Consider the following 20,513-nt stretch of genomic DNA (forward strand, 5'->3'; position numbering starts at 1 on the left):
GTACAAAAATTTCAATACATATCAAACTTACCTCAATGCATTTATTTCAGCGTTCATGTTGTGGGAAGTATACATTTGTATGTGCCCCCTTCCCAACAGGTATGATTAAAAATAAAAAATGCTTGACGTAACAAAACACTGACTTATAAGTAAACGTGCCCATTGGCTATCATTAGCTAAACATATGCCAAAAGAGTGGCATGGCATGCGTTTTTGCCGGTTTATGTTAAAATACCTTCTTTTTTCCTTTAACTGTATTGAAATTAATAGTCCGCTCTATGTTTTTTAACACAAGGGGATGCCAAAAACAAACAACGCACAGTGTATGTTATTTTACAAAGGGAGCCAACAACAGACTTAGGCTTCGTTCACATCTGCGTCGGGACTCCATTCATGGGTCCCGTCAGAGCTTTCCGTCAGGGGAACCTATGAACGGAATCCAAACTGAAACAAATGGAAACCATAGGTTTTGACAAAATTAATAACGATATAGACTATGGTATGGATCCGTCAAAACTACAGAACCCTTGCACAACGGTGACCAATGGAAACCATTTACATCAGATCCGTCACCATTGAAATCAAGGGTGATGCAAACGGAAACTTATGGTTTCAGTTTGGATTCCTCTGACAGAAAGCTCAGACGAAACCCAGGAAATAAGTCCCGACGCAGATGTGAACGAAGCCTTATGCAACTTTAGTGGCATACACTTTTCCAACTCTTCGACTGAATGTGAGGTGAACAAAGCTTAACCCCTTAACGACCGCCCACCGTCTATTAAGAGGCGGTGCAGGTGCTTCATCTACAGCGACGTCTTTTGGCGTCGCTGTAGAAGGGGCTGATGAGCGCTCATCCTCTAAGCAGGGGCTGTAACTAACAGCTCCTGATCTTAGAGCAGCCTGCTAAATATAGCTGGGGTCGGAAAACATTCGGACCCCAGCTGTTTAACCCTTTGATCGGTGACCGCGGCATGATCAAAGGGAACTCCCCTCTTTGATTGGGTCACTGGAAACCCGGTGACGTGAACAAAGAGAAGGAAAGTCACGGAGCCATGACATTCCGTTTCCAACACCATTGATTCCAATGGTGACAGATCGGGTGCAAATGGTTTCCGTTTGTCTCCATTGTGTAGGGGTTCCGTCGTTTTGACGGAATGAATACCGTAGTTGAATAACGCTATTGATTCCGTCAAAACAACCGAACCCCTGCACAACGGAGATTAACGGAAACCATATGCACCGGATCCGTCACCATTGAAATCAACGGTGATGGAAACGGAAACCTCGGTCAATCAGGGCTCCGTTCTGACTGAAAATTTAGACGGACCATCGGAATGGAGCCCTGGCGCAGATGTGAACGCAGCCTTAATGGGATTTAAAAAAAAGTAACAAAATAAATTAAATTAATTTAAAAAAATGGCCCAAAAAAAGTTCTTATTATTTTACATAAAATATATTTTATTGCCCCTACATTAAATAAAAACAAAAAACCTACACATATTAGATATCGAAACGACCGCAATAACCTGAAGAACTAACAGGTTACTTAGCATGAAACGTGAAGAGGATAAAAAAAATAAAGAAAAACAATGCCAAGAATCGCTTTTTCCTATATTCACACCGTAAAAATATATATTTTCTACCCCCAAACTGCGGGGGGAAAAAACTATTTCTCACACATAAAACAAGGCCTCATACGGCCACGTCAATGAAAAGATAAAGTTATGGCTGCTGAAGGCAGAGAGGTAAAAAACTAAAAAATATAGTTGGTCATTAAGGCCATTTCAGGCCGGGTTATTAAGGGGTTAAAGACTATGTATACCTTTGAACTGATTTTTTATATTTATTTATTTTTATTGCCCATTTGCTTTCTAAACGCAAAATTAGGCACCTTTCTAAATAGTCTTCATCCGTCAGTCCACTGCTCCTGACGGCTGACTCAATTGCTCCACCCCTACCCTTCTCTCTGTGTTAGGGCTCATTTTGACGAGCACAATACTCGTTCGTGTGCGGTGCGTTGTACTAATGCACAAACAAAGGAAGAGACCGCAGCACTCCAATGGAAAAAATCATTGTGTTTTATTCACCAAAATATCACCTGCAACGTTTCAACCCTCACAGGGTCTTTGTCAAGCAACCCCGTGAAAGTTCCTTTGTTTCTGGATTTGCTATTTTCCCTGGACCAGGGATTTTCCGCTGCGTGCACCCCCTGAAGCTGGGATTCACTTGTGTTTCGTACGGTTTGACAGCTGGCTGTGCTGCTGATATCTGTCTTTTCTTTTTTTGAACTAACGCACAACACACGGACTAATTGATTTCAATGGGGCTATTCAGACATGTGTGAGTTTTCACGCAGCGAGTGTCCGTTGCGTGAAACTCACTGCATGTCCTATATTAATGCGTTTTCACGTACCTAGTCACCCAATGAAGTCAATGGGTGCGTGAAATCCGCGGACAGCACGCATCAAATACATAGAAAAGCAAAGCAATAAATGTTAAAAGAATTGAAGTGATTGCACGGACGTGATGTACGCACGCCGCACGCTAAGCACACTGATGCCAATACGCAATGCACATGGACATGAAATGTAGGAAAAACACTGCGTTGTACACAGCAGATCAGTGTGTGGAGAGGAGGAAAGCTTACAAGTGTTCAGGAAGGGTAGATTATACAAGCTATTAGTATCATAGTGTAGATATGGAGGACAGCACACAGTCTATCGAGGTGCTTTCTCTATACTCTGGTGACCTGCTCTGTACAACCTTCTCTCCTCCCTGCTGCTATCTCGAACACAGAGAGAAGGTACAGGGAAGAGCTGTTGAGCCAGCTGTCAGAAGCAGTGGACGGATGGATTTGAGTTACAATTTTCAGGAGACCAGCTGTCTACCGTAGTTACACAGACTCTACAGAAGCAAAATTTTTGATGAAGACTACTTAGTTGCTTAATTTTGGATTTAGGAAGCAAATGAATAAAAAATATATATATATATTTCAGTTCAAGGGTGTCCATAGCCTTTAAAGAGGCTCTGTCACCAGATTTTGCAACCCCTATCTGCTATTGCAGCAGATAGGCGCTGCAAAGTAGCTACATCGACTTACCTGCAAACGCTGATGCTGCTGCAGAATCATCTGTAGCCTCTGGTGCCGATGTGTCCTCGCTCGTCTGACACGATGCAGGACCTGGGGAAGTGACGTCACAGCGTGATCTGCCAGAAGCTGGGCGTTGTGAAGAGAAGTGGATGATACTTCTCGTCAGAACGCCCAGCTAGTAAAAGAAGTAAAAATGCCCCGATGTACGTACATAATACACGCCCAGTTGTACTTTTGCAAGCCTCATTTGCATAAATACAAAAAAGGTCATAACTTGGCCAAAAATGCTCGTTATTTAAAAATAAAAACGTTACTGTAATCTACATTGCAGCGCCTATCTGCTGCAATAGCAGATAGGGGTTGCAAAATCTGGTGACAGAGCCTCTTTAAGGCTAATACAGATTAATTATGGAGTACCAAAAATTAGTAACATATACACTAGAACTGCTGAACAGGCAGACCCCTCCTGGTGTGGAGCCGGTAGAGCTGTGCCATGTGCTCTGACCAATCATATGTATCCTTCTGCTGTAACCCATCCCCTCTCAACACAGGAGTATGGAAGCAAAGTTTACAGAAGGGCACCTGTACCCATGTCTTCATTTATTGTGTTACTGAAGAGAAGCTTTTAATTGACTATTAAGGTTTCTGAACATTCATAGAAGCAACTTTCCTCTCATAAGATATATTACAAAGTTCCATATATTGTCATGCACTACTGATTTATGCAAATAAAGAAAATTAAAATTACAGGATAAAATAGCAGCATTATAGAATTCTAACATCGTCTATATAACGAAGTCCCTTATTCCAGAGTTCTTAGGAGTTACAGAAACAGATGTATGCAATAGAAAATAATTGTGTTAAACAAGTAAATACAAGCATGCATTATGTATTACCTGTACTGGAATCCTTTTTGCGATATCAAGAATAAGCTCTACGTTAGCATAATTGTTATTGTTTGGGCCACCAGGAACAGGTACATAATGATCTGCCATTTTAATATACTCTGAAATAGAAAAAAAATTTTTAACATATTTATCAATTATAGAATATAAAATTTATATGTAGGAGAATTATTTTTGTTTTTCGTTATGCCTGTACTTGGATCAGAGTTTGTCATGTACCATTTGTAGGAGATCTATATCTGGGTCATGGGGGAATAAAGTCCCCTGCCGGTCGCTCCCTAGGACTCCTGTCCATCATAGTTTACAAAAATAAAGAATTAACTTAAAGAGGCTCTGTCACCACATTATAAGTGGCCTATCTTGTACATGATGTGATCGGCGCTGTAATGTAGATTACAGCAGTATTTTTTATTTAGAAAAACGATCATTTTTGACTGAGTTATGACCTATATTAGCTTTATGCTAATGAGTTTCTCAATGGACAACTGGCCGTGTTTTACTATATGACCAAGTGGGCGTTATACAGAGGAGTGTATGACGCTGACCAATCAGTGACCAATCAGCGTCATGCACTTCTCTCCATTCATTTACACTGCAGATAGCGATATAGCTATATCGCTATGTGCAGTCACATAAACACACTATAACATTACTGCAGTGTCCTGATAATGAATGTTCTGGCTGCAGAGACCAGACGTGCTGGACACACGTTTCATTTGAGTCCAGATTACAACATTAGATCTACACAAGACCTTACAGCTCGAGCGTAGTCACAAAACAGCCACACCACTCATTACTGTCAGGCTCCTGCTTAGTTAGAAGAATGGCTAGGGCATTATTCATTAGGCCCACACGAGAAAAAACACAGGGCGTAAAACGCCCGAAGATAGGGCATGTCCCTTCATTTTGAAATCAATGGGAGGCATTTTCGACCGTGTTTTTGTGCGTTTTCTGACGCGGTTTCAGCGTAAAAAAACTCTGTGAACCCAGCCTTAGAGAGTTGTGCAAAGACCAGACCACTTTGTAAAAGGCTTTGAGAGAGATCCCACCTCTGGAATGTAGAAGAGCTAAGAAAATAATTGGCATATAACGGGCGCTGGCAGTATGGTCCAGAATCAAGGGGTTTATATTGTTCGGTTGATATTTAATGATTAAATGCACAAGCCATGTGTTTTGTCACCGGACTGGTACCTTCTTCAGGCTTGGCAACCAGATGTAAAGGGCTCAAATAAATAGCATTTACAAGTAAGTATAATCTAGTGGGAAGAACCACCAATCCAATATGAAAACATATAAAATGCAAAAGAGCACATAAAATTATCTAAAAGAACGGCACAGTGTATGTTACCTAACAACATTTAAGAGATGATTATTAAAGAAAAACCTTAGCATGAAACATTTTGATATTATCTTAGAAATATCGCATCAGACCAAGAAGGCAACAAAACGCAATAAGTACACATCTATGGTGTTGTGGTATAGTATGTCGTTCAAATTAAGAATTGAAAAATAAACAATTGCTGTATTTATGGTGTACTACATGAATGAACTGAAGTGGAGTGTGGAAAATTGCTGATACCTAAAAGTAAGGCTTCATGTACACGACCGTAGCCATGTTCACGGCCTGTGATTGCAGCACAGAGGGCGGCGGAGTGTCATACACGGGCCGCCCGCTATTCACGGACCGTGCAGACATTGTTTTCAATGAGCACTGACCGCAACCCCAGACCGTATAATGTCCTAAACCACCTCGTGTGCATGAGCCCATAGAAATTATTGGGTCCGCATTTCAATCGCAGATTTGCAGGTGAATTGCGGCCGCAAAAACACATTCGTGTGCATGGGGCCGAATAGTTTTTTGTAAAGGAAAGCGGAAGGGATGCGTTAGCGGAGAGTATGAAAGTGGAGAGATCCTGTAAGTTGGTCATTTCGATCATTTCATTCGAGCCTTCCTCATGTGAGGTAGCAAGGCAATACATTGAGTGTGATTCCCTTTTCCCAAGTCTAGAAACCCAGTACGGGGTATCTTTACTGAAATCCAGAGTTCTACCAATTGAATACATTACTAAAGTGACACGAAAATCTGTTTTGAGAATAAATTGGCGATGTTTCTTAGTTCTGGCTCTTAGAGCTTGGATCGTCCGTCCAACATTACGGATGTAACTGGAGAAACAATTCGGGAAAGATTTTATATTGAATGTTTCTTTAGGGATCTCTGAGAAAAATTAAGTTATTTCGTAGGCGATGTTTGAGCACCAGAAACAGAACTATAGCCTTCATTTGAATGAGCCGGTAAGTGTAGGAAACACATGTACTTGTGGGCTGGTAACAGGTTTACGAAGTCTACTAGGAACTAGGATATTCATTAGCATAGTTGATCTAGGTGATGCCTGGCTTATTTGAAAGGAGCGGTTTTAAAAAAGGGTAATGTAAAAGGGTTGGTACAGAATTGACAATTATCACCTATCCACAGGCCCTAACCGCATTCAACGTCCTCCTCACTGCAGTTGAGCAAGAACAGAGGGTTTGGAAGCCCCTTTCTCACGATAATTGTCGATTCTCGGAATACCCTTTAATAAATTGTTCCAATTGTTGTAATTGCCCCATTTTCTGAGGTATAAGAGGTAATGTAATAAAGTTTAAAACTGAACGTGTTGTTATCCGTTGTTGATTTTAGTTGGTTACTTTTTAGACAGTCCAGTTGCGAAAAGGTTTTTCATTCTGTTGAAGGCTACTTAGATTATTTTTTTTTTGGTACTGAACCAATGTTGATAGTTCTTGGATTTTTTTTCAATTAACGTTTTGCTGTCCAAACAGATTTTACTGTTGGGTTTGTATTGGCTAAAGGATGATTTTTTTTATTTTTTTTTAAATATATTTAGAGTAATGGGCACTAGTAAAATCCAAGTAGCAGTTGATACTGACATTTTCAAGATAGGTTCTAGTCATAAAATGGTCTGTGGCAACTTTTGACACGGTCAGGTCTAAAATCCTCACCTTTTGAGCATTTCATAGTGTTGAGGTCACAAGTATAATCATTAAGTAAGCAGATTAAAAGTCTGGATTCACACATTGTTGCCAAAATAAAAATTTTTCCTTTCCTGCAAATTGCAGCAAAACTGCATCAGTTTACAAAAATCGTTGCAAAAATAAATAAATAAAAAAAAGCTAATTTTGACCGACGCAGAGAACCCAAACTAATTCTTGACATTGCTGTGCAGTGCCGTTCCAAATGAAAAATGTTCATCTATGTAATGATAAAAAAAAAATTAAAAAAAGGAAACTGTTCAGAGACACCAAAAACCCCATAAACAGATTAGCGTAACATGGGGCGAATAGAGTTCCCATTGCATAGCCCTTAATATTTGTTTAAAAATAATAAACTTAAAGCTCAAAATGTTGTAGGTTAAAGGTATATTCCTATCTTCCCTCTTTATTTGTTTTATACCCTAAATCTTTTTATTTATCAAAAATAAATATATTACACCCCTCCATTGTTTGATCTTACCCCCATAATCACACTACAAGACTGAATTGTCCCGTGCCTCGTTCCCGCTCATTTCTGCTTGAGTGGGCGGTAAAAAGCTTTTTCCACTCACATAACCAACTGATGGCGCTGTGAGAATATCACAGCACGACTTGCATCAGCATGCACGCTCCCGATGCGGCTATATATTGTATTACATGCATCATTGGGATTATACAGTAACAGTGCCAAAATAACTTGGAGGTTTACTCGTTCCTCCCTCGTTATCATTCACTATGTGCTGTGTAAAAGTACAATGTCCTTTCCCCTCTTTCTCCAGTTCAGTGTTCCAGTCTCCTAAACTTGTCCACAGTAATAAAAACTATTTTTGTTTGCTCCAAAGTCCATTCGGATATCTCTATATTTACATATAGAGATAACAGAGCTTCAGAGCAAGCACAAGTGTGAAAGCCCTGATAAGGGCTCTGCTGTAGTAGTCTCAGCAGCGATGTGCCGTGAACGATGTGCCATGAACGGCTGAATAGGACAGCTCTACGGCTACTTCACGTGCCGGGGAGCCGTTCCTATTCACTTCTATTGCAGAGGAGAAGAGGAGGGGAGGCTGGGTTAAGAGCTCTCAGGCTACTGCGCATACCTGAGTGCTGTCCTATTCACTTATATTGTAAAGGAGAGAGGTGGCTGGGCCAGGAGTTTCTGCGCATGAGAGACCAATGTGCGCTCCTGAGAGCCCGGCCGAAGAAATACAAAGATGTAGAGGCGCATCTGCGCAAGCGCGGCCCCCACTGCAGGATCCTGGTGGTGGTCGTATCTATTGGAAACAGACAATATACAAAGAAGAGGACATCTGATCCAAGAGGAGGAATATCTCAGAAGCCATAAAAAAAATCAAAATAAGGTTAATTGATAAGTTGTATTAATTTACATAAGGAACATATTGAAGTATGATCTTCAAGTTGGGAATACCCCTTTAAAATGAAGTTGATGCAGTCCAAAAGAAACTGGGAGCTGTGGGCATTCTTGGGTCTTTAGATAGATAGTGGTCAACAGCTTGTATTCCTAGGTTGTTGGGAATGTTAGAATAGTGTGCTGAGATATTGGTTTTTAAAAATGGGATTAGTTTGGTTGTATTATAGTTATACAAATTGAGAAGTTTGGTAATTAGTTGTAAGCATGTAAAAAAAAAAAAAAAAATATGGCCAACTGGTTTTTTTTTTAATGTATTTCAAAGTATTCAGTAAATACATCTACATTTACAAAAATGTGTCTCGTTATCTTTTTTTTTTAATAAAAAAAAAAAAAGACTTCTCAAAGCTAACAAACCTGAATAACCCTGAAGCCAGAACTAACAAAACTCATTAACTCATTCCCAAAACAGTCTTCCCACGTTACATCACTGAAATCCACAACTCTTACCACTCCCAGTTTAGTAATGGTTTTAGTAGGGAGAATCCTAAAGATACCTCAAACTGGTTCTCCAAAATTTAGCAAGGCTCCATCGTTCACATCAGCGTTGGGCTTCCGTTCATGGTTTCCATCAGACAGCCCATGAATGGAAACCATAGCTTTCCATTTGCATTACCATTGATTTCAATGATAATGCTTTAGTTGCAAATGACTTCTGTTTGTCTCCGTTCCGTAAGTTTAAAAAAAAATTTGGGCAGAAACAATAGCGCAGTCGACTACGCTATTGTTTCCGCAAAAAAAAAAAATGGAAACCTTACGGAACGGACTCAAACTGAAGCCATTTGCAACTGAAGCATTACCATTGAAATTAATAGTAATGCAAACAGAAAGCTATGGTTTCCATTCATGGGCTCCCTGATGGAAAAGTCTGATGGAACCCATGAACGGTAGCCCGACGCAGATCAGATGTGAACTAAGCCTTATCCAGTACGGTTCCCTTTTCTTAACTTCTGGAGGGCTTGAATAAAATGATCAATTAATAGTATCTCTCCACTTTCATTCTATCTGACAAAAGCTTTCACTCCCCCCACTCTTTACAAATCTATTACTCTGATATCAGCAATGTTCCACACACTGCCACAAACCTTTCGGCCCACTACCAGCTTCCGTAGCAGAACTTCTGCTGCTTTTTTTCAGTTCATTCATGTAGTACACCATAAATACAGCAATTGTTTCTTTTTTCCTTCCGAGGTTTTCACACATACTAAATTATAACACAAAATATGTGTACTTAAGGAGCCTTTTGCCTTGGTGTCTGACGCTATATCAAGTAATTTGACAATAATATTTCACACCAAGGTTTCTTTTTTATCTTATGTTTTGAATGTTATCATGTAACTTTAGAGTATGTCCAATTTTGTATGCTCTTTTACAATTTATGTATTTTTATATCGGACGGGCGGCTCTTCCCTGAAACTTCTATTTTCCAGCTTTAGATATGCTTGAGTCTATTTGGAACACATATAACATAATTTATACATAGCATAGTTCTCCCACTGACAATGGCAAACGATTGGATTTTCATGCAACATGAGAACACAAGAAGATCCAAGCAGTGGCTGCATAGAATGGAAAAGATATAACTGCAAAAGCATCAGGTGAAACGAGAAGAGACACACTGAACATGCTACTTACCTGCATTTGCTTTTAGGTCTTCAGGGGTTACCATGACCACAAATCGAATCGCTCTTTCATTTCGGAACATCTCATAGGACCACCGCCTGATTGATCTCATGCATTTGACAGCTGCTATACCATTGTTAGCAATAAGCACCTGTGGTACAATATAGACATTATTCAAACAGGTCATGTCATAATGTACTTATCGGTTATAAGGAACAAAATGAAGGCAACTTTTTAAAAATGGGAATATCACAAGTACTATACCTTTTCAATAACTTTATTCCCTCCAAAACGAGTGACGAATTCTGCTGGTGAAGCCACGGTGAAATCTCTCTGTAAGTCTATTTTTTTCCGCTCACGTCCCTGCTTCACTAGATGCAACCCAGACATACTAGGCCTGTAGATAAGCAAACATTTAAAAATGTAGCATTCAGAAAACAGTATTAAGTAAATAAAATTTACAACTGAAATTAAAAGGGAAACTATTCCAGAAATAAAAACCCTCGTCTCAAACTAATAAAATGCAAGATTAAAAAGCATGGGTCTATATGCAAACTATTAAACTATTTTGAAGTAGAGTTAATCTATAAAAAACATTTAAAGGGGTTCTCCACTTTCTGAAAACTGATGACCTATCCACCGGATAGGTCATCAGTATATGATCGGTACGTGTCCGACACCCATACCCCGCACCGATCCGGCACTCCGGCTGCCTCCGGGCACCGGACGATGTCGCCGGAAGCAGATGGCTTTGGTCAAAGACTAGCGGCCGAGCTGCAGTATTGCAGCTCTGCTCCTAATTCAAGTGAATATGCAGCCATCTGCTTCCGGCTCCAACTACTCCATCCCGTTCTAAACATATGGTGCACAGAGGCAGCCGGAGTTGCGGATCGGTGTGGGGTCCGGATGTCGGACACCCACCCATCATATACTGATGACCTATCCAGTGGATAGGTCATCAGTTTTCAGAAAGTGGACAACCCCATTAACCCCTTAACGCTCATTGACGTACTATTACGTCATGGTAAGCGCCCTGTTCGCGCTCCATGACGGAATAGTACGTCTCGGGAGTAACGGCCGTTTCGGCCGTCCTCCCGACACATACAGGAGCTGTGACAGCTGCTGTCTCGTACAGCAGCTGTCACAGCTCCTACAGCAGGGACCGATCGCTGTGTCCCCGCTGATTAACCCCTGAAAAGCCGTGTTCAATAGCGATCACGGCTTTTTTGGGGTTAAGCTGCCATCGCCGGCCTGCTACACGATAGCGGCCGGCGATGGTGACTATGGCAACCGGACACCAAACAATGGCGTCCGGCTATGCCATCGACGGAAGCCTAGTGGGTCCTGACAACGTCAGGACCCACTATGATTGGTGTCAGTGAGTAGCTGACAGTTCTAATACACTGCACTACGCATGTAGTGCAGTGTATTAGAATAGCGATCAGGGCCTCCTAATAGCGATCAGGGCCTCCTAAAGATGTGTAAAAATAAGAAAATAAAAGATTTAAAAGTTATAAAAGTAAAAATCCCCCCTTTTCCCTTATCAGTCCTTTATTATTAATAAAAATATATAAACAAACAAATAAACTATACATAATTGGTATCGCCGCGTCCGTAACGGCCTAAACTACAAAATTATTTTATTATTTATCCCGCGCGGTGAACGCCGTAAAATAATAATAAACCGTCCCAGAATCACAATTCTTTGGTCACTTCACTTCGCAAAAAATGGAATAAAGAGAGATCAAAAAGTCCCATGTACCTAAAAATGGTATTGATGGAAACTACAGTTCGTTACGCAAAAAATAAGTCCTCGCACAGCTTTATTGATGGAAAAATAAAAACGTTATGGCTCTTAGAATATGGAAACACAAAAAGTGAATGATTTTTTACAAAACGTATTTGATTGCGCAAACGCCATAAGACATAAAAAAATATAAACAACTGGTATCGCCGTAATCGTATCGCCCCGCAGAATAAAGTGAATATGTCATTTATAGCGCACGGTGAACGCTGTAAAAAAAAAAATAGAATAAAAAAACAATAGTAGAATTGCTGTTTTTTAGTCACCGCGCAACTTAAAAATAGAATAAAAACTGATCAAAAAGCCGCATGCACCCCAAGAAAACTACAATGAATTCCTCAAGGGGTCTAGTTTCCAAAATGCTGTCACTTTTGGGGGGTTTCCACTGTTTTGGCACCACAAGACCTCTTCAAACCGGACATGGTGCCTAATAAAAAGGAGGGCTCAAAATCCACTAGGCGCTCCTTTGCTTCGGAGGCCGGTGCTTCAGTCCATTACCGCACTAGAGCCACATGTGGGATATTTCTCAAAACTGCAGAATCTGGGCAATAAGTATTGAGTTGCGTTTCTCTGATAAAACCTTTTGTGTTATAAAAAAAAGTGGTATAAAAAGGATTTTCTCTCTTCCGGTTCCGGCGCTGGGATGTGAGGACGGCGTGAGGTGAGCTCCTGAGACCCGATCCCCCGAACCTCCGCCGCCACACACACCCGCAAACTAAACCTACCTTGGCAGGTAGCTGGAGGCACGGTGAGTGGGCACAGACAGTGCATGGAGCGGTATCTCCTTAGGAGCGGCAGCCGCGAGATCACCCGCCCGTCCGGATGCACGATGCAGGGAGAGGAGGCATCCAAGATGGCGACGCTACAGCATGCATCCCCGCCTGGCAGCAGGTCACAAAGCCCAGCGCCATCTGCAGAGAGACTATCACAGCCGGAGGTAGCAGAATTGCCACTAGATTATAGGAGACTGGCGATAGAAGTGGCTACACATCTAGCCCCCGATATTAAAGATTCACTGGTGGCCACGGTAACGACGACATTACAGAAGCTTCAAAATGAGGTGACGTCTCATGGTACAAGGCTAGACGAGCTGGAGCAACGTGTTGGCCTTATGGAAGATGAATCAGCAGGGGCACATACCTACATTCGAGGCTTATTGCAAGATAACTCCAAACTCAGAGATCGTCTGGAGGACTTGGAGAATCATTCCAGGAGGAATAACCTCAGGATAGTCGGCCTACCGGAGCACATTAAACCCCAACACCTACAGGGGATATGCGAAACTGAGCTCCCAGAAGCACTGGGCCTGAACAGGTCATGCAGAGTGGAGAGGGCGCATCGGGTCGGCTCACCGTGCGCAGTAACGGCCGCCACAGGAGAACAGCGCACCAGACCACGTCAAGTGATTATGCGATATCTGGACTACAACGACAAAGAGGAACTCATACGTGCCTTTAGGAATCGAAACACCCCATTACAGCTTCGGGGAGCCAAAATAATTTTATTTGCCAACTACTCCGCAGATGTCACAAGGAGAAGAAGATCATTTGGGGGAGTATGCACTACATTATACAAGAGCAAAATCAAATTTCAGATGCAATACCCGGCCACATTGAGGATTACAAGACCAGATGGTTCCATCAAAGTCTTTCACACTCCGGAGGAGGCGACACTGTTCGTGGACAAGCTGGTGAGAATTGAGAACCCCGATCCAGCAACAACGAACATCCGGCAGAGCTCAACGACAAGGAAAAAGACACCGCCGGACTCAGCATTATTAGCACGGGACTGTTCTTGGTCTGCAATTGTCCGGGCACCATCACCCAAGCAGCAACGAGCAGAGTCCTCCAAAACCTTGCAAAGATCCCGCATGGAGAGGATGATGGAGGCGTTACCGTTACCGGACTGATGAGTATAACTTGTAATATGGCGTGTATATGCATAACCCATGTCACACACAAACGTGGTTTTACTGGGGGGGGCGCGAAAGCCAGGCATATTAGAAGCAATGTATAATTATATCTAAAAGTCAGGATACTGCACATTTATGACATCCTGGCAAAGGGAAAGGCCCAGAAATGCTCGAGGGTCATTACAATCACAAAAAACAAGGAGGTGAGGGGGTAGGGTCTTCACCCAGAAAAAAGTGAAGTCAGGTATACCAAAATGATGCGAGACACACAAGAGAGATTGTGGATTTCGCTGGATGGGTATTATGTTATATTATTGTTTTCCTACGGTTTGTACATGAAAAAGTTATAAGGTTAGGAGCAACTTGGAGCGGAGACCACCGAGAGGCCAACATTGGACCGGGGCGCACATGCCCGGAAATAGATATTCAAAGCAACTCAAGTTCGATCCCTGTAGAGAAATTTAGACTATGCGAGTGACCTCATGAAATGTTAAGGGGCTCCGTTCCCCAAATAAACGGATGATGGTTCTTCGTCACCTAAAAATATTACACACTGACATCGTTCTCCTACAAGAGACACATTTGGAGGAGAGCGACTTCCACCGCATGAAAAAAATGTGGGTGGGTGCAGTATACGGCTCTTCAGCTTGTGGTCGTAAAGCAGGTGTACTCATTTTGATCAATAGAAACATAGTACACGAGGTACTACACACAGAAGCCGACTCGGCAGGCCGTTTGCTCCATGTTGTTCTTGACACTCCTTGTGGTGTCCTAAGCATCTACAACATTTACGGACCCAATGATGATAATGTTAAATTTTACAACGATTTAGAGAGTGCTCTACTAATAGATGATATCCCTCATAAATTGGTAGGGGGCGACTTCAATTCTGTCCTAGACCACAGAGAGGATAGGAGCTCGCACAAAATCCAAGAGCAGGGATTAATCTCTACAGGGGCCCCCAGAAAACACGATAGGGTCTTGGGACCTCTACTGGAGAGCACACACCTAATAGACGCATGGCGGGAGGGCAACCCTGACGCAAGGGAATTCACACACTCAACAGTCATGGTCAAGGATAGACTACATTTTTATATCCGCACCCCTGAGACAACAACTAGGATCCTCTACTGTTGGAGACCTGGTGATTTCGGATCATGCCCCAATAATGTTAGCCATTCAAGAGACTTACCCGAGAGGGACAAATTTTATTTGGCGCTTCCCGGCTCATTTAGCGCTAGATGATACCTTCAAAAGGTTATTGCAGGGGTGGTGGTGGGAGTATGCATCCGAAAACAAAAGGGCATAAGGATAATCCCTCCCTTTTCTGGGACACAGCCAAGGCCGTATTGAGGGGTAGGATACTTGCTTACTCAGTAAGCAAAAAAAGGGAAATAGCTAGACAATTTAACACATCGAGCCTTGCCCGGAGATCAGCATACACAACATACCTATCCCAACCAACGGAAGGCACTAGACAAGCCTGGACACAGGCTAAACAAAATTTTGATGAGTGGACCTCTCAGAAAGAAATGATCCGCAATCACGAGTTTGAGGCAACAATACACAGATTTGGAAATAAGGCAGGGAGATTGCTGGCAAATGTAGCCAGGGGACAACGCTCTACACAACACATAGCCAAGCTAAGGGACTCTACGGGGCAAATCACTAATGATCCCTCACATATAAATTCCATACTGGCCAGATTCTACGAGGAGCTGTACTCCGACGAATCTGCCACACCGATAGAAACCACAATCCTGGACGACACCACCCTTCCTGCCATCTCGGAAGATCAACTGCAACTACTGAATGCACAGATTACCAGGGAGAAGGTAGATAGGGCTATCAGAAACCTGAAAAACTCCAAAGCCCCAGGACCAGACGGTTTTTCAGGGGAATTTTACAAAGCCATGAGAGAACAGGTGACTGAAACCCTGGTCTCGCTCTTTAATAATGCCTTGGGAAATGAGGGTCTGCCGCCATCCGCAAACACGTCCTATATAAAACTTCTGTTGAAACCTGGAAAAGACCCCCTGTTACCGGGGTCTTACCGACCCATATCCCTAATAAATGTCGATGCTAAACTCCTCTCCAAAACCATAGCGAATAGGTTGGCGGTTATAATGCCACACCTCATAGCTCCCGAACAGGTGGGTTTCATTAAAGGGAGATCGGCAGTCACCAATATTAGGACGGTCCTGGCGGTACTGGACAGGGTGCAGCACAGCCCAAGAACAGGGGAACGCCCGGCATTGCTCTTGCTGGATGCTGAAAAAGCATTCGACAATGTTAGATGGAAGTGGCTGGATGCGGTTCTGGACAGAGTGGGGATCACTGGGGCTTTTCGTAACTTACTGCGACACATACATAATTCCCCTAGTGCTAGGATTTGTACTACAGGGTTTCTATCTCAGCCGTTCCGCCTACATAAAGGCACAAGAAAGGGATGCCCGTTGTCTCCACTGCTGTTTAATCTGGCATTGGAGCCATTAGCAAGATATCTGAGGTCCTCAGATGTGTTCAGAGGCATATCGGTGGGGAAGATGGAGGTCAAGGAAACACTGTTCGCAGATGACATACTCTTATTCTTAGCACACCCCTTGCGGGACGTCCCACGGGTTTTTCAGACGCTACGGGACTTTGGGAAATATTCAGGGTATAAAGTTAATTATTCGAAATGCCAACTGTTGGATTTGGGACCGCAGAAGTCTAGCCATAGACGCATGTTGGATGCTCTAGATGTGGAGATTGTGCGGTCGCAGATCACGTACCTGGGCAACAAGGTGGGGCGGGTACCTAGTTCCCTTTATGATCTAAATTATCCCCCTTTGATACGGGACATACAGGCTGATCTTCTGAGGTGGCACGGACTGCCTCTTTCACTTCTGGGAAGGTGTTCCCTGGTCAAAATGTCGGGATTTGCAAAATTACTGTGTCCCTTGCAAACCATTCCATTACTGATCAAACACGGGGACATCAACACACTTAATTCGTCCTTCACCAAATTCATATGGGGGGGGGAAGAAAACCGAGAATAGCACTGGCGAAGCTCATGCTACGAAAAGAAGAGGGAGGCATCAACTTCCCTAACATCCGGGGATACAACCTGGCATGTTTGAGCAGGCACTTATTGGACTGGCAACATGGCACCGGATGCCACTCCAACATTAACCTAGAAAGGCAACTAGCGGAACCATGGGATCTTATGGCTCTAGTTCACACAGCCTTCACGTCCCTTCCCACATCAGTTAAAAGATCGTCCCGATTACGTGACACCATTATCACATGGAAAGTATTGCGCAAACACTATGGCCTTTCATACCGCATCTCAAAACACATGCCCATATGGAAACACCCAGATTTGCTGGCGGGAAGACATAGTCAGTTACTCCAGAGATGGAGAAGAAGAGGGATAGAGACTTTGGGAGACATGTTCCAGGAACAGGAAGGGAGATGGCTGACCTTACAGGAAGTGCAGACAAAATACAACTTCGAACATCCAACACCTACAGTACTATCAAATAATATCTGTATTCAAAGCTAAACTGACTGACATATCCTACGAGATCCACCCCAACCTGTTTGACTCATGGTTCCTAGACACACACCACAGGTCAATATCACAACTGTATAACACCTTGAAACCAGTGATATTAAAGGTGACACCAGCTCAGGCTTTTGTGAGATGGGAAAAACTATTTGGCTTGCCAGATATTGCCAAACATGTGGAAACAGGGTTGGTGGATCTTAGAAAACATATAACGAATGAGAAATGGAGGGAAACACAGCTAAAAATTCTCCACCATGCTATATATGCGTTTACCCTGCCCCCTTCTATAACCAAACCAGATAGAAAGACTTCGTGCCCGAGATGCGGCTCACCTCGCACGGACATGTACCATGGGTTCTGGGCATGCTCCAAAATACAGCCATTCTGGAAAGAAATGGCATCCTTAATACAACAAGTAAGCAATTTTAAGGGGCCCCTGGGGCCAATGGAAGTTTTCCTGCATGATGGAGAATTAGATGATGCGGAAGTAACCCACTTGCCCCGCCATTGCACACGCTGCACTGATGGTGGCAAAACGATGCATACTCCAGAAATGGTTGGTACCGGATATCCCGCAATTGAGTGAGGTTGTCCAGGGGATGAAAAACCTGTTCCTTCTAGATAGAATTGATGTTTTAAAACAGAAGGATGTCTAAGGGGGAAATTTTTTTGGGAAATGGAAATTGTTCATAACAGAGCACTTCTCGGGGGAGGAGGTACGCAAAACGATCGATCCATTCACTGGATCACCCTGGTACTTGATAGAAGACCTCAAGGGCACCCTGGGAGTGTTAAAAACATGAGAACATAATATCTATGGCTTTGAAATAGTATAATGGCCAACTCGGTTAGGGATGTAGCTCCATGCGGCTCCAGTTTATGTTATTTATGTTATTTCTGTTTAGAAGTATATGAAAAAAGTTTTATATGCATTGTTCCTCAGGGATATTCATCACTAACGCTGTTCAATAAATGGTATGGAAATTCTTGTAATGACCTCCAATAACTGCCTCATAATGATGTAAACAATTATGATCTCAGTGTCATTGTAGGAATGTGATTTCTGTACCTTTTGTACCATGCGATTATTTACCTGTAACAGTTTACTGCATAATATGTTATGTGAAAAATTCTCAGAAAATCAATAAAAAATATGTTTTAAAAAAAAAAAAAAAATGGATTTTCTGACAAAAAAAAAAAAAAAGTAGATTTCACCTCTACTTTGCTCTAAATTCCTGTGAAACACCTAAAGGGTTCATAAACTTTCTAAATGCTGTTGTGAATACTTTGAGGGGTCTAGTTTCTAAAATGGGGTGTTTGATAGGGGTTTCTAATATATAGGTCCCTCAAAGCAACTTCAGAACTGAACTGGAACCTAAAAAAATAAATAAATTAGGCAATACTTCGCTTCTTACATTATACTGATAATGAGCAGTGCCCACCCCGAGATGACCCCAGTTTTGACCGTTTGTATAAATGGAGACCCCTATTAGACCGTTTCAGTGCCCGGTTTTCCCAAGCATACACCCCCGAGAAGTGTATTTCTATTGATGAGTCCTTGGTACATTTTAAAGGGAGGGTTCAATTCCGCCAGTACCTGCCGGGTAAGAGGGAAAGGTATGGCGTGAAGATGTATAAGCTGTGTGAGAGTGCATCAGGGTATACCTACAAATTTAGGATATATGAAGGGAAGGACACCAGTATTCAGCCCCCAGAATGCCCCCCCCCCCCCTTACTGGGAGTTAATGCAAAAATTGTGTGGGATTTGGTGCACACACTGCTGGACCAGGGTTACCACCTCTACCTGGATAATTTTTATACCAGCGTCCCTCTCTTCAACTGCCTCGCTTCCAGAAGTCCTGCGGCATGCGGCACTGCTAGAAGAAATCTGAGAGGCCTCCCTAAGACTCTGCAGGGCAAACGCTCAGAAGGGGTCAGAGCAGGGCACAATCTAGCAGCAACATATTGTGTTTCAAGTACAAGGACAGGAGAGATGTCACACCAGTACCCATGTACAGAGAGCCCCAAACCAGACTGCATCCTGGACTACTATTAGGTACATGAGAGGGGTGGACTTGTCAGATCAAGCCCTGAAGCCCTACAGCGCTATGCGGTGTGGTATAAGAAGCTGGCCGGGCACATCATACAGATGGCATTGTACAACGCGTACGTGCTACATCGATGTACAGGCCAGACGGGAACTTTCCTGGAATTTCAAGAGGTGGTTATGAAGAAACTAATTTTTATGGACCAAGAAGGGGGGGGGGGGGCAACCAATACTTCTAGAGGCGAGGCCACACGCATCGTACCAGGGCAACACTTTCCAGGAGAAGTTCCCCAAACTGGCAAGAAAGAAAAAAGTCAAAAGAGGTACAAAGTCTGCTATAAGAGCGGGATAAGGAAGGACACAATATATCAATGTGACACATGTCCCGAAAAACTAAGGCTCCGTATGAAAGAGTGCTTCAAAATTTATCATACATCCCATGATTTTTAATCTACCCCAGTTTTACTTACCCTGATGCACTCCGCACAGCTTATCCCCCCTCGTCTTTCCCCTCTGAGCCCTGCTGCGTGCCTAGGCAGCGGATTACAGCCACATGTAGGGTATTGACGTACCCATGAGAACCCACATTACAGTTTATGGGGTGTATGTCTCCGGTCAAAATGCTCACTACACCTCTAGATGAATGCCTCAAGGGTGTAGTTTTTAAAACGGGGTCACTTCTTGGGGGTTTCAACTGTACTGGTAACTCAGGGGCTTCTGCATACATGACTTCGCACTAGAAAATCCCCAGTAGGCCAAATGGTGGTCCTTTCCTTCTGAGTCCTCCCATGGGCCCAAACAGCCGTTTATCACCACAAATGGGGTATTGCCGCACTAAGGACAAATTGGGCAACAGAATGGGGTATTTTATTTCTTGTGAAAATTAGAAATTTTCAGCCAAAACTACATATTATTGGAAAAAATAATTTTGTTTTAATTCCCAGCCCAATTCAAATAAGTTCTGTGAAAAAACTGTGGGGTCAAAATGGTCACAACACCCATAAATGAATTCCTTGAGGGGTGTAGTTTCCAAAATGGGGTCACTTCTGGTGGGTTTCCATTGCTTTGATACCTCTGGGGCTCTGCAAATGCGACATGGCACCCGAAAACCAATCCAGCAAAATCTGG

At 42.8% G+C, this 20,513-nt stretch overlaps 1 protein-coding gene across 3 annotated transcripts in view; it reads right to left on the bottom strand.

The window, feature by feature from the left end:
• Positions 1 to 20,513, bottom strand: part of ACACA (acetyl-CoA carboxylase alpha) — a 454,335-nt gene that overhangs the window by 411,962 nt on the left and 21,860 nt on the right. For all 3 annotated transcript variants that reach the window (XM_075853501.1, XM_075853500.1, XM_075853502.1), the window contains exons 3-5: positions 10,334 to 10,466; positions 10,082 to 10,220; positions 3,988 to 4,097 (exon numbers count right to left, since the gene is read on the bottom strand). In XM_075853501.1, coding sequence (XP_075709616.1) covers positions 3,988 to 4,097; positions 10,082 to 10,220; positions 10,334 to 10,466 — 382 coding nt within the window. The remainder of the gene's footprint in view (positions 1 to 3,987; positions 4,098 to 10,081; positions 10,221 to 10,333; positions 10,467 to 20,513) is intronic.

The sequence above is a fragment of the Rhinoderma darwinii genome, chromosome 2, assembly GCF_050947455.1.
Source record: "Rhinoderma darwinii isolate aRhiDar2 chromosome 2, aRhiDar2.hap1, whole genome shotgun sequence".
Classification (NCBI taxonomy): Eukaryota; Metazoa; Chordata; class Amphibia; order Anura; family Rhinodermatidae; genus Rhinoderma; species Rhinoderma darwinii.